Source organism: Dendronephthya gigantea, unplaced genomic scaffold, assembly GCF_004324835.1.
Source record: "Dendronephthya gigantea isolate DGI-Jeju-01 unplaced genomic scaffold, DenGig_1.0 000021F, whole genome shotgun sequence".
In the NCBI taxonomy this organism is placed as follows: Eukaryota; Metazoa; Cnidaria; class Anthozoa; order Malacalcyonacea; family Nephtheidae; genus Dendronephthya; species Dendronephthya gigantea.
The window spans coordinates 999,800-1,014,151 of NW_021163031.1; the positions used below are offsets into that span (position 1 = coordinate 999,800).

At 38.6% G+C, this 14,352-nt stretch overlaps 1 protein-coding gene across 1 annotated transcript in view; it reads right to left on the bottom strand.

The window, feature by feature from the left end:
• LOC114521936 (protocadherin Fat 4-like) overlaps positions 1-14,352 on the bottom strand; it is an 18,029-nt gene continuing 3,677 nt past the window's right edge. The window contains exons 8-34 of the mRNA XM_028542511.1: positions 13,560-14,173; positions 13,059-13,354; positions 12,608-12,845; positions 12,124-12,289; positions 11,491-11,937; positions 10,954-11,380; positions 10,605-10,905; positions 10,243-10,468; positions 9,348-10,158; positions 8,610-8,869; positions 7,808-8,197; positions 7,325-7,561; positions 6,975-7,082; positions 6,651-6,862; positions 6,476-6,561; positions 6,254-6,371; positions 5,839-6,034; positions 5,330-5,599; positions 5,045-5,133; positions 4,658-4,895; positions 4,159-4,470; positions 3,825-4,083; positions 3,430-3,563; positions 3,106-3,135; positions 2,833-2,935; positions 1,776-2,073; positions 1-1,520 (exon numbers count right to left, since the gene is read on the bottom strand). Of these exons, the coding sequence (XP_028398312.1) occupies positions 1,188-1,520; positions 1,776-2,073; positions 2,833-2,935; positions 3,106-3,135; positions 3,430-3,563; positions 3,825-4,083; positions 4,159-4,470; positions 4,658-4,895; positions 5,045-5,133; positions 5,330-5,599; positions 5,839-6,034; positions 6,254-6,371; positions 6,476-6,561; positions 6,651-6,862; positions 6,975-7,082; positions 7,325-7,561; positions 7,808-8,197; positions 8,610-8,869; positions 9,348-10,158; positions 10,243-10,468; positions 10,605-10,905; positions 10,954-11,380; positions 11,491-11,937; positions 12,124-12,289; positions 12,608-12,845; positions 13,059-13,354; positions 13,560-14,173 (7,199 nt within the window). The 3' untranslated portion in view covers positions 1-1,187. The remainder of the gene's footprint in view (positions 1,521-1,775; positions 2,074-2,832; positions 2,936-3,105; positions 3,136-3,429; positions 3,564-3,824; positions 4,084-4,158; positions 4,471-4,657; positions 4,896-5,044; positions 5,134-5,329; positions 5,600-5,838; positions 6,035-6,253; positions 6,372-6,475; positions 6,562-6,650; positions 6,863-6,974; positions 7,083-7,324; positions 7,562-7,807; positions 8,198-8,609; positions 8,870-9,347; positions 10,159-10,242; positions 10,469-10,604; positions 10,906-10,953; positions 11,381-11,490; positions 11,938-12,123; positions 12,290-12,607; positions 12,846-13,058; positions 13,355-13,559; positions 14,174-14,352) is intronic.

Here is a 14,352-nt window from a genome sequence, read left to right on the forward strand (position 1 = left end):
AAAACAAAAAATGCAAAAGGTTTAAGAGTTTCATTTCTTTCGCAGAAGAAAAAGAAAAAAAACCATAGTCAATAGATCAACTGATAGCTGCTTCCACTCAAACACTTAAAAAATCACTTAATGCCCTGAAAAAGTCGTTTGCAAACGAAGGAAAAATAAATTAAACTGAATTTCTCCTCTATATATCTGAATCTTCTATCTATAGGTGCTTCATCGTCCTTTCTTTTTGTTTGTTAGTCTGTATCAAACTTATCATCAAAAATTTGTTGAGCGAACCGGGCAAAGATCGTGCAAAAACTGGTATGTACAAAATTTATACTTCACTTTTCACAAATCATGACTGCTCTTGAGTGCTCTCAAAATCGGACGAAATAAAAAACATCATACTCACCAACTGTGAAATTATCTTGGTTTTGTTCTCAAGTGAGTGAATATCAGATGATTTGTGCAAAACAATTTATTAAATAGATCTAGTGTATGTATTTCACATTTTGTGAGTAAACATTTTGTAGGTATTTTTACAGTGCAAAGGTGCAATTCTCAGTGCGGTATCGTGTATGGTGCAATTAGTTGGTGGATTTATAATTAGGTGCGTTTATAATTAGGATATTTTATATTGGTGCATTTAAACAGTTTTATTTAAAGTTATTACAGGTGCGTTAAAGGTGCAATTAAAATATCTTATTTAAATAGTTTTTCATAATTAGTATTTCTAAATTTTTATCCAATACCCCATCGGCATCGAATGGCGATAGTTTTGATCAATTGTTTGGATGAAAACTAGAGAGTGCATCTCAATGGTATTTCCCGCTGAAAGCAGGGTACCAGCACACGAGGATATCGTGTCAGAAAGTGCCCATTGGACTCCTGCCGTTGGGTAGGTTCATGCAATGAACCTCTCTCCACGGCTGGCAAAGTCGGACAAGCACAAGTATAATTGTATATTACCATGCATTGACCTCAGAAAGTTCATCTTCACTTCTTGTTGGTGAAGTTTCGAAAGTAATACACAATATAAAAAAATACTTGCGTTTGTCCTAACCATCAGTGCTGTTAAACAGCTGGTTTTCAAGCACTTTATTGCAGCATTTTACAGCATGTAATAGGCACTTTCTATTTGATCAGTAATGCGTTACTGACGAAGGCTTGAAATACTCTATTTGCTAGGGATATTGAAGAATATCGATTTAATCTCCTTTCTTTATATATTCTTTAAGTAACAGTTCGTCATCGCTGCCTTCGAGACGTGTCGGGGTTGATTTTAAATATTCAAGCAGTTCATGGAATGTTGTGAATTTCATCGCCTCGGCATCGGGTCCACAAACGGCAACGAAGCTATCATCACGACGGTTCACAGCAATATGATTCATACTATCTTCCGAGAGTCTCACACTAATATAGAACTCGCCCTTATCAATCCCTGCACGAACTAAGTAGGATCCATCAGAATCCTGGGTACCCAAGATATCCTCTGCTTTGCTCCGTGAGATCGAACCATGGAACCATGGGGCTGTCTCAAGCTAGAGTTATTACGTTATTTTAGTTAAAATATGATAGAGAAAAAAAGTGCCAGAAAGGCAACCAGACTAACTCTTTGAAATTACTGGCTTTTCCAAAATTGTTACAAACGAATTCGTATGGTTTGGGGCAGGAAATCTGAGCACACTAATCTAATATTAATTTTAGCCAGCGTTATTCTAATAAATATGAAAAGAGTAACCAGTTTTTGTGCACGCTTTTTCCCGCCATATCAATGATTTCATTTCTTTTCTTACCTCGTTCATAAAATCTTGTTGATCTAAATTGGTCTTTGACATTGCCTTAGGGGTCTTAAACATGAAGGAACCATCTTCGCCATCTGAATCTTGTGCGTCGTCATTCGAGTCACGTGCGCCGTCATCTGAATCTTGATGCCCTTCTTCAAGACTCATAAACGTTTTGTTGTTCATCCCGCGAACTTCAGAAGCATTGAGCTCCTTCATAGAAATATCGCGATCAAATCGTTTGTGTTTCTTGGAATTTGGAGAAAGAATAGCTCGGCCACCGATACTAATTTGTCTATCCTTATCTCTCCTGGATAAAAACGTGTGTGGTTAAGCGATGCTCAGGTTCAGATTTTAAATTAACTGTCTCCGAGCAAATAATCACATCGAAGAGAATCAAGTCGTTACGAATCATTGATACTATTGATACTACAGTAGGAACCAGTCACCGTTAATTAGTAATAAGACGTGATTAGTTAGTAATCAGCGATGGTGAATTAGCAAAAAGGTTTGATTAGTAATTATTTAGATTTCATAAATTACTGGAAGAAGATATATGCACACTGGACAATTTACGGGCATCAAAAAGTCCCCTGATTATCTGTGAATTCCAGTGGCATTAATTGTTAATTAGCCTAATTAGTATAGTTAGTTAACATTAGTAGGTTATTCGCGGGCATTAGTACATATGAAATGAGAGATCGTTAGTAATTATTTAGAGATAATTTGTTAGTTGTTAAATCATATTAATTGCACGAGATTGGACAATTATTGTGATTGGTTAAAAAAATGTAGCTATAATCGTGTGCGCGTGTAATGAGATAATAAATTATATGTTTGATAAATCTTCTTGAGTAAATCGACTGATTTGTGCTGTGAATCATCGATTGATTGATTGATTGATTGATTGATTGACTGACTGGTTGATTGATTGATTGTAGAAACCATTGATTGAATGAAAATTTAAAAGTCATCTGCAATAACGTCTGATTGATAACGAATCATGCATTAATTACATGATTAATCGATTGATCAACTACTTCGATTAACTTTCAAACGCTCGACTTACCTTGCACGTAAGAGAACAAAGATAATGGAAGCTGCAACCACGATAATAAGAAGAACAGCAATAACAATACCAGCAATCGCCGCAGCAGATAAACCATCCGATTCTAAAATAAATTCATATTCATATTTTCTCCCTTTTTTCCTGACAACAAGACTGAACTAATTGGATACTAAACCACACTTGTGGATACTAAATTACTCCACATCTACTCCTTAAGTAACAAATCAGTCTATTCGAGACAAATTAGAGTCAATTTGGTCCTTTAATTATTACCTTGCTTGTCATTCGTTGGAGTCAATCGCGCTAAAACAAACAAACAAACAAACAATATAGTCAGAGAATAATGAATGCGGTCTTTTTACGTCACATGTATGCTGATAATACATGGTGCTATAGAATATGATGATCTTACTGCGAAAATTGCGATAAACATGCGACCCAAAGCGCTGCGTCATTCTTGATTACACATAGTCTTATAGACGCCCTATGCCGTTTCAGTCCAGTATACTATACAACTAGAGTCCAGTTGCTGAGAACTTCTTGAAGATGGCAAAAACATTGTAGCCGAATATTGAAGTGAACATGAATGATCCTAACCTCGTATATCTGTGACAGTCATCCCATTCTTTTGAAGCATTTTTTCAATCTTCTGTGTTTTAAGAGCGTCGATTGCTTCAGTTGCCTGAATATCTTTATCATTTTCATTGCGAACGATAAATACCACTTTTAGACTAAAATATTAAATATGTAATTAGAAAAGAAATGTATTCTTGTAGAAAAACTCCTCAAAAAATCTCTAACTAATAGCGAAGTCTGATCAAAAGTATTCCTTATATATGGTTGCCCGATAAAAATTCTTTCGTGAATATTTGTACAATTTCCAAGCTGATCTTTGAAGAATAACTATGAACTATGAAACACAGCCAGTTTTCTTAAGCATCTTGTATACAAAATAGTTTAACTCAAGTTGAAAGAAATCTAAAAAAGCTCACCTAAGTTTTGAAAGTGAAGGTGCTTGTGTTGTCTCCGGCTCCGTTAGGACTTTACCATCGTCACCCGTGCAGGATTGAACCTTTCCCTCATCCAACAAGGCGTTGCATATAGCTGTCTTCTTGGGGTAATTCTTGCAAACCAGCATTATTTCCATCTCCAATGTTTCCTCATTAACTTTGTAACCATCTTTAATACGAACTGAGCATGCGCCGTAGTCTATACGGTCCTTCTCGCTGTTGTCTCGGCGCTTTCGTCTCCCTGCAAAAAATGATAACCATTAAAGAAAACAATGAACATCCACCAATTACTGAATTTACAACAAATGACACGTACCTAGGACCCCTTGTGATAGCCCATTGACAATACCATTCTGGACACTTTGGGCAACATCATAGATCATCCAATCATTGAACGGTTTCTGATTGGTATCAAGATGATATATCATAGACACAGTTTGAACGCTGGCTAGACACTCATAACCCTGTTTGTTTTCCTTAGGGTAACATTTCTCCCCTAATTTACATGGGTCAGAATCACACACCGTGTCACTTAACTGACAGAGTTTACCGTGAACACCAGGTTTCGGACAAGCACAGGAGAAACTTCCTTGTTGATTCGTGCATATTCCATTATTTTGACAAATTTCTGTGGAAGCAGATATGTGAAGGAAGAAATAAACAAATTGAATTTGCGCCGTGGGGTAGGACTGTATATGGAAGGCATTTGAAGAAGAGATGAGGTGGGACTTTGGAGATTATAAATGATGAACAACTTTGAACAGCTATGAACTGTTATTCCAGAGGTAAAGATGAAGACCTACGACAAGACTCACCTTTAGATTTAACACAAGCAGTCTTATTGCAAGACTCGCATTCATTCGAATCAATTTCACAACGCTTGCCAGTCCATCCTCTAGGACATTGACAAATGAAGCCGTTGCCGTTTACACGGCAGCTTCCCTGGTTCTTGCAAGGGTTCGAGGAACATGCTGTTATATTACACATTTCTTTTGGTTGTTTGAATTCAACAACTGTAGCTGAACCACCACTGATCAGGCTATTTAGAGTTTTCTGCAAATGTAGACGCAGGCTAGTTGAAAATACATCACAACGATAATATTAAAACTATTTTCTTCAGAACTTTTGGTAGTAAGATAAGGGTTAATTTGAAAATCGGTTGTCTATCAGATTCATCTTCCCATGAGAAGTGCATTCCTTACCACAACGTCTGGCAAGTTGAAAATTTGACAGTTTTCTTCTTTTTGAGGATTGTTGACATCGATATCCATTTCGACAATTGACGATTCAGCTAAAATACAGAATAAACGTTTGAGAAGTGGTCAATGAAGTTAATTCTTGTAAAACACGTTTTCCTTATTTATAATGTTGCCAGTTTTCGACGCTTCTGCTCGTTTTGAATTAAAAAATATTTAGATCGATTCGATACATAACTGTCATCTAATCTGACTACAGACAAATGTATGGAGGTCATCGTGTTTACTTACCATAAACATGTAATTTCGCCGGAGGAGATTTCTCAAATCCGTAATCATTCTTAACCATACAAGCATATTCCCCTTCGTCAGTTAGAAATACGCTTTCGAAAACAATATCTGGTTTATCATAATTTACTTCTTTACTCGTGTGCAATTTTCTACCATTTTTAAACCAAGAGTAGAAAATTGGCGCGTCGCCAGTCGCGCGACAACTTATAATGGCTCGTCTTCCTTCCTCTACCCAGACATCTTTCGGTGCAACTCTGATTTTTGCAGGTTCTAAAAACAAAAAATATTTATACGAACAGGTAAGAATATGTTGTAACTAAGCGGGTTTCTTTATAAAGAATTAATACTTATCTAGATGAACAACATATACATTGATCAAGAACTTGGCAATATTAAAAAATTATCATTACAGTGTATGTCATTACAATGGTCATTACAATAGTCATTACAGTGTATGTCATTACAATGGTCATTACAGATTTACAGTGTATGACGTGCGACACACTAACCTCTTGCGTAAATCTTGATTGTCTCAGATACGATATTTCCCGCCTCGCTTGATGCAACGCAGAAATAATCACCAGCATCATCTTTCCGTAGTGAATTTATCTTGAACACACCTGTGTTTTGCCAATCTGTAACATGGACACCAGATTTTGTCCATCGATATTCTGCCTTGGTATTGCCTTTAGCATTGCAGTTCAGCTAAATTAAACGAGTAATTTGAAGAACTTTAGACTGATTTGCCTGGTATACGTAACCCAAAGTTAACTGGTCGAATACTCTACCAACCGAGTCTATGAGTGTTGCATGTGTATACTTTTATATACTTTTATACGTTGCACGAGTATTCTATGGACCTCGGCGAACTTAACCCCTGCAGAAGATAGTCACATTCTTCTAATGAATTACTAATGCCCGTACCGTAATACTCTTTCCAACCGTATCTTCGCCTTTCATTGTTCGTTCAATACTACATAAAGTTTTGGCTTTTACATTACCACGCGATGAAACGGAAAATGACATAGCCTCGCAGTCCTTCCTAAAAAGTTAATAGATTGAAACATTGAAAGACATTGTTTGGCATTTTACACCAATTAGTGCGGCCATACAGCTAAGATCAAGGACCCCACTAATAAAACTTACCCTATCACTTCGACTGTGGCCTTTGAAGTGAGCTGGGGCACTCCCTTATCCGTTGCTGTAACGTTCAACGTCCGTCTGAAACCATTCTAATAAAGAAAACACAAAACATTTATTGATTCTAGTAACATCAACGTGTTCTTCATCACAAGTTTCACCCTCACTATCCCTCACTCACCCTAGTTACTCCTGCCAATGCAAATTCAAACTTGGAATTGTCTCCTTCGTCAGGATCAGTTGCGTTCAACATAAACAAGCTTTCAGCGTAGATATTTCTTAGTTCATGTTTGTATCCTTTATTCAGAAACACCGGCGCATTGTCGTTTTGGTCCTTAACAAACACGTTAACTCTTGCGATGGACTTCGTCAATGTTTCCTGAATATTTTCGTCTAAAAGGAAAATATAAATACACTAAACCTTAGGGTAAGTTTCACGAGATCACTGAAAGACAGCATTCAGCGCTATGCATCAGCAAAATTTAAAACTAAAAAAGCCACTCACCTAAGTCTTCCGTAAAATTCACGCCACAGGTCAGACGACCGGCACTCACGACCATGTTGAATTCACGAGAAAGTTCACGGTCCACAAATATTCTAGATTTCATCTCGCCTAGAAAACGCAGAATATTATGTCGATGAAAAAAAAGGCGTTTTACCGAATAAACAACAGGCAATTTGATTTTTTATATACACCTTAAACTAAAAACAGAAATGTTGGGCAGGCTAATTTAATGAGTATTCGTTCGATTGCTATTGTCACACTGATCCAATACAGTGCTCATGTTTTCACTGGATTTTATAAACAACAATAGCTATTCTGAATAATGTGATGAAAGTTTTCAAGAGACGTACCTGAAAAGCGCCCTAATGTAAAGGTACTCTCAAGGTTTCCCTTTCTTATTCGATACTCTAGTTTCGTTTCACCCACAGTGTCGACGTCTGTTGCATGCACAGTAACAATGGTCAGATTCAGAGGTCGGTTCTCGTCAATAGTTACGTTGTATTCTTTAGGATTGAACACAGGACAGTTATCATCTATGTCCACAATATTGATGACTAGCAAAGCAGTCGTAGAGAGCGACGGATTTCCTAAAACGAAAGAATCAAATATGAAAAACGCAATATTGAAGTCGCTTTCGACTTTTTGAAAGATGATATAAGTCAGGAAGCGAACAGTCTTGATACATTCAACCGTTTTTAGGAATATTATTCTTAAACTTTTGCATGGTGAATAAATAATTCAATCATTAATTTGTTGAAACACCATGGGATCAACAAGGGCTGATCAAGGGGATAGTTTCGTCAGTTTTCCGGGATAAATATTCTACAACTTACCCTTATCAGAGGCGGTTACTTTAAATGAGTAATTTCTCTGAACTTCAAAGTCAAACGGCTGATTTGTTTTAATAATTCCTGTCTGGGGATCGATATTAAGGAACTGCCGAGCATTGGATTCGAGCTTATACTCGATTTCTGAATTTATGCCACTATCTGGATCTGTTGCCACCAATTTGGTAACAAACTCGCCCCTTGGTCGCTCCTCAGTAACGTTTCCTAATAGTGAAGCGGGGTCGAATTTCGGGGGGTTGTCGTTGGCATCCAACACGGTTACAGTAAGAGTTGTGGTAGAATTACGTGAGGTGTTGCCACCATCTATGGCCATGATGTTGATTATGAAATAAGGAATGGTCTCTCGGTCTAGAGAAGTGGTGGTCGTTATCACACCTACAAAAGAGATAATGCAAATATACACTTTAAATGTGTCCTTTTTAAACTAATTGTATCCGTTGAAGTAAAGAATGAGGGTCATTTCAAGAATGCATTGTCCTGACAAAGAAAAAATACAAGATTTATCAATTCTGTTAACGAAATAATAGGTAAATATGAACTAGAGGTATACATATTGTCCTACATGTTCCCGCATATTGTCCTACATGTTCCCACATATTGTCCTACATGTTCCCACATATTGTCCTACATGTTCCCACATATTGTCCTACATGTTCCCACATATTGTCCAACATGTTCCCACAATGCACTGCAATATTTTCGTTTAAATCTGCGGTGATGTAAACTGCAATCTATCTAAGACAGTTATTGTCGTCAGGCGATCACGTAATTCATTTTAGAAACATACCAGTTTCGTTAGTGATTTTGAAAAATTCTGTTCCATTCAACAGCACGTAAACGACGTCAGCGTTCGCACCAATATCTGCATCAGTAGCTTCCACTTCCTCAACAAACGATCCAATAGAACTTGTCTCAGAAATAGATCGTGCGTAACTTTCTTTTGTAAATTTAGGACTGTTGTCGTTCTCATCCAAAACATTAATGTCAACGATAAGTGGAGTTGATTTCATGGAGTTCGCGCCCTTGTCTTGGGCGATAATTTTAAGCCTAGAAAAATGAATAAAAGAAACTTAATTGGTGAGCCGTAAGAGGAAATCTGTTGAACGAATTCACTAGTACCACAGAATAAAAGCTTTTCCAAACAGATGGTGCATTGTTCTGGTCCTATAAACTTGTTTCGATATGTGGTGTGCAAGTTTCGTCATTGTCGCCATGTTGGATTATTGTAACAAAGGATTTTCATTTTTTGCAATTCAAATGTCATCCAACATGGCGAAAATCTCTTTGATTTCTGAATCTGTTTGATAAGTCCCTCGAGAATAGTTGAACACCACTTATAGAGAATGAAATGCCCTGTTGACACATTGTTGCTACTGTTGGAAAACGGATTAAACAGAGATGTTGTTTGAACACGATTGGCCGATGGGGAAAAAGTAACATCTCTAAATTCGCGAGATTTCTTTTTAAGCGCTTTTAAGTTCATGTAAACGGTCTAACGCAAATACTGAATGCTCAAATATTCTACCTGAAGCTAGTCGTTGTTTCTCGGTCAATATTTCCGTTCACACTGAGAACACCTGAACTTGCATTCAACTTGAAAAGTAGACCATCATTTCTTTCGGTAACGTTATAGTGAACCTCGCCGTTTACACCAATGTCTTTATCTTCAGCAAATATTTTGATTACGGTCAATCCAACCGGAGAATTCTCCTGTACGGATACATGTTCGTGTGTTGGGTTAAATCTCGGTGGGTTGTCGTTGATGTCCGTGATCCTAATCACTACGAAAGTGGTATCGGAACGCATCGGCGCACCACCGTCGGTCACTTGAACGGTTAAGTTGTAGAGAGCTGTAGTTTCTCGATCTAAGTCGCCAGCCACTCGGAGTTTTCCGCTTGAAGGTTCAAGAGTAAATCTACTTTCTGCATTGCCATCGATAATGGTGTAGGTCAATCCACCAAACGCGTCTTTGTCCGTGGCATATAACGTGACCACCTGGTGGTTTAATCCTGCATTTTCTGGAATACTCTCGTCATAAGAAGACGGGTTGAATGCTGGGTCATTATCGTTTACATTAACAACACGTATTACCACATTCGTTTCAATGAAATGACTTTTGTCCTCGGCTCTGACTTTCAAAGTATGAGAAGGGACCGTTTCAAAGTCCAAGGGGGCGTTTGTGAGAATATCTCCAGATTCTGCGTCGATTCTGAATAGATTGTTCGTGTTCCCGGACACGATAGAAAACTTGATTTTCCCGTTCGCGCCAGAATCTGCATCAGTTGCTTTGACTTGAATTACGAATGTGGAGACGTTGGCAGCCTCGCTCACAGAACCTAAAACAAAGAATTATTATATAATTAGTTATCGAAAACTCAAGATTTCAACGTAAACAGCGTACGATACGCCATCAAACTCACCTTCGTAAGGTTCTGCTGTGAACACAGGAGGGTTATCGTCCAAATCCGTAACGTTCACCAAGAATTCTTTCTCTGAAAAAAGACTTGGGCTCCCTTTATCAAACGCACGAACCACGAGCGTGTATGACGCGCGAGTTTCGTGATCAATATCTCCCTGGACTGTGATCAAACCACTTGTTTTATTGATTGCAAAAACATCATTTATATTACCATCCACAATTTTGAACTATATAAAAGAACAGTGTCGAATTCAAATGCACGTACCTAAGCTAAACCGTACCGTAGGGGAATTTCTGTGTGAAAACTTTAAAAACGTATCAAATTTGAAGCAGTTATTTTTGTCGTGTGCTAAAGAAACTCACCTCAATCTCACTGTTGACTCCATGGTCGTCATCAACAGCATCTACATCAATAACCTGAGTATCGTTCGGAGAATTTTCGTTAACATTGACTGACGTGTCAGTGTTGGTTATGTTTGGTGCGTTGTCATTGACGTCATCAATTGCTATTGTAACAGTAGCTGTGGTCTTGGTCGGCGATGCTGAGGAATCTGCGGGAACTTTGTTACTTGCAGTGACGGTGAGGATGAATGATGGATTTTTTTCTCTATCTACGGGCTTGGCCACTTTTATGATCCCATCAGAAATTCCGATTGTAAAGAACCTGACGTACGAAGATGTAAAAGTTTATTTACTTTAAGAGCTATCATACATTGATGATGCAAAATAGCAACACTTACCCCTCATTATAATCCCTCCAGCGGTAATTCTGTATTCAATCTCTCCATTTACCCCTTGGTCAGGGTCAATGGCCTCGACCCGTATAACAGTTCCTTCTCCTGTGTTTTCCGTTAGTGATGTGGAATAATCACCCGGGAAATCAGGGTTGTTGTCATTCACATCTTTAACGATCACAACAACCTTTGCTGTGGAAAACAACGAAGGCGTCCCGGAGTCCTTTGCGGTAACAGTGATTTCGTGACGTGGGCTCTCTTCGTAGTTCAGCGGTGTCTTCGTAGAGATCTCTCCAGATGAAGGGTCGATGACAAATTTATCCGCAGAAATTGGATCAATGGTGTAAGTAATCTTGGCGTTGTCACCTTCATCGATGTCAGTTGCAGTGACGGTCACTATAGGACCTGAAAGAAGAATTGTGGTCAAAATTTGTACAAGAGACCATACAATTTCTGGTGGAATAATTGGTTTCTAAGCCACTATACTGCTTCAGTGGCAAACCCTACCACCTTACCTGCTTTAGTATTCTCAGTTATATTCACGGAATACGAATCAGGATAGAAAAGAGGTGAATTATCATTCACATCTGTTACAATGACACTGAGATTCTTTGATGAACTCTGACCACCGCCACCGCCGTTTGCCGTATCCGTTACAGTGACAGTTAAATTGTACCTCGGTGTTGTCTCCCGATCCAAGCTCTTATTTGTCGTTAAAACACCTGTGTTTTTATCAATGGTAAACGTTTCTCCAACATTGCCAGCAGTTATAAGAAATGCCAAAGGGCTGCCGTCCTTGTCAGTAGCGTTAAACTTCACGACATTCGTTCCTATGGCGACGGCTTCGCTGATACGGATGGTAGGCGAACCTGACTCAAATGTCGGTGCGTTGTCGTTCGTATTCTCAACTGTTATATTCACCCGTGTCGTCTTGGTTTTTGCTGGAACACCACCGTCACTGGCTATATGAAGTGAAAAATATCATAATGTTGACATATTCCTTGATAAAACTTTACTGAACTAACAACTGCCTAAAATAAACAGAAACACTTCTCCATGTTTCAACCTAAGGGCATTCGTGAGTAGAATTAGTACGATATTACTAACTCTCCTGACGAGGTCCGTTAGGTCGGAATTCTATTCTTTACCTGTAACCACCAGTAAATACGATTTTTTGCTTTCGTAGTCCAGTTGAATCGCTGTTTTGATAAGACCAGAGTCTTGATCGATAGAAAAGTGATCTTTATCGGTCCCTCCAGTAAGACTGTACTTGATTTTACCGTTTTCTCCTTCGTCTGCGTCTTCTGCTTTCACCTAAAATAACGACGTCAAAAGTATACTTGAAGGCTAAATGTCTGAGAAGGTTAGTATAGCCGGGGGGGGGTCACAGTATAATTACGATGTCGATTCGTCCTCGCTCCGCATGCCACATGAAAAACAGACTTAATAAAAGTGAGCTTATGCTTAAGCAAGTGACGTTTTTGACCACACGTACGTTGACCGGAAGTAAAGTTTTTGTTTTTCACCAATCACAATCCTTGACCCAGTCTTTTCACGTTAATCATGCCGTTTGTGTTGTCAAAAACGTCACTTGCTTAAGCTCATCACTAAAAAGAGATTAGCACCACGAACCTGCACAACAGACGAACCAACCGAAGCGTCTTCTGCGATCTTGCCATGATACGGGTCAGCGGTAAATACTGGATAATTATCGTTAACATCAGTCACTGTAATAGTGACCTCACGACTAGAGGACCGAGACGGCGTACCACGATCAGCGGCTGTAACAGTCAGTTTATAGCTCGCAATCGACTCGCGATCTAAATTGGACTTGAGTATAATGACACCAGTACCGCTGTTAATTGAAAATCTAGAGAAGATGAAAATAAATATACTCATATATTAATTTGGTTTAAGTAGACGGGCCTTGCACGGTCTCGAGCAATGAGTAATTGATAGCAGTTAAATACTTCTGTGAATAATATGATTTTTACTGTCGTATAACAATAAAAAAATCAGCACATTGGTCGCAGTTTGTTGCTAAATTTGTTCCAAGACTTTCACCTGACAAAATAATACTCACGCAGTGTCGTTTCCTGCCGTAATACTAAACACAACCTCGCCATTTATTCCTGCGTCATCGTCCTCCGCAAACACTTGACCGACCTTCGTGTTTGCCTGAGCATCTTCACTGACATCAAAACTGTACGATGATTGGTTGAATTTCGGTTCATTGTCATTCTTATCAAGAACGTCCACGTTCACTGTCACAGTAGCATTTCTACTTGGCGAACCTTTGTCTTTGGCTGTGATATCAAAAGTGTAGGAGGATGTTTGTTCTCTGTCCAGTAGCACCAACGTCCTGATCTCACCGTTGTTCTGAAAAAAAAAAGAGTCTTAAAACTGAATTTACTTGCTGCAAATGAAGAAAAAAACGTTACGTGCTTAAGCCCTTGATATATTTAAATATATGAAAGGTATAACAATACAACAGCGAGTCCCAGAAATCAAACTTCAGATACAAACAGATGTATCGTTTAACAATTACTTCACCAAGTCCTCCTGTGAAAGAATTTCAACATACCTGATCGACACGGAATTCGTTACTTGGTTTAAGCAGTTCATAAATAACATCGCCATTATCTTCAGCATCTTGGTCAGTGGCAACAACAGAACAAACTCGTGAATTTTTGGCAGAATTTTCATGGATATCACAGTTATATGGGTCGTTCGAAAACACAGGAGAATTGTCATTCTCGTCCAATACAATAACTTTTACCGAGACAGCCGAGTAAAGAGACGGAATACCCTTGTCTTTAGCTTCAACAGAAAGATCGTACATCGCCGTTTCTTCACGATTAAGAGCCTTCTTAGCAAGCAGTTTCCCATTGTTGTACTCGAAATTTCCGTTAGGATCACCGCTTATTATCGTATACACAATTTCACCGTTCGTGCCATTATCACGGTCTGTCGCCGGACCGAATTGTCCAACTTCGTCATTTGCTTTGTTATTCTCCGCAATGGAAAAGGAGTAGGATGATTCGTCAAAAGTTGGAGTGTTATCGTTTTTGTCCACTACAATGATTATCATTTGTGTTGTTGATCTCTTTGCCGGTGAACCGCCGTCTTTAGCTTCGATAGTCAGGTTGTACATTGCTTGAGTTTCCCGATCGAGACGGACCAGAGAAGTAACTTCACCTGTAATAAATCAATACATTGTTTAGATTCAAAAGAATAGATAAATGGCAAGGGGCATTGTCTTTCGAGAAATTTTACAATGGTTGAACAATTAAATCACTTGTCGCTCTAGAGCGATTCCCGAATTACTATTTAGCATGTCAGTGTCTCTCAGTGACTGGGGTCTTCAGATCATTCGT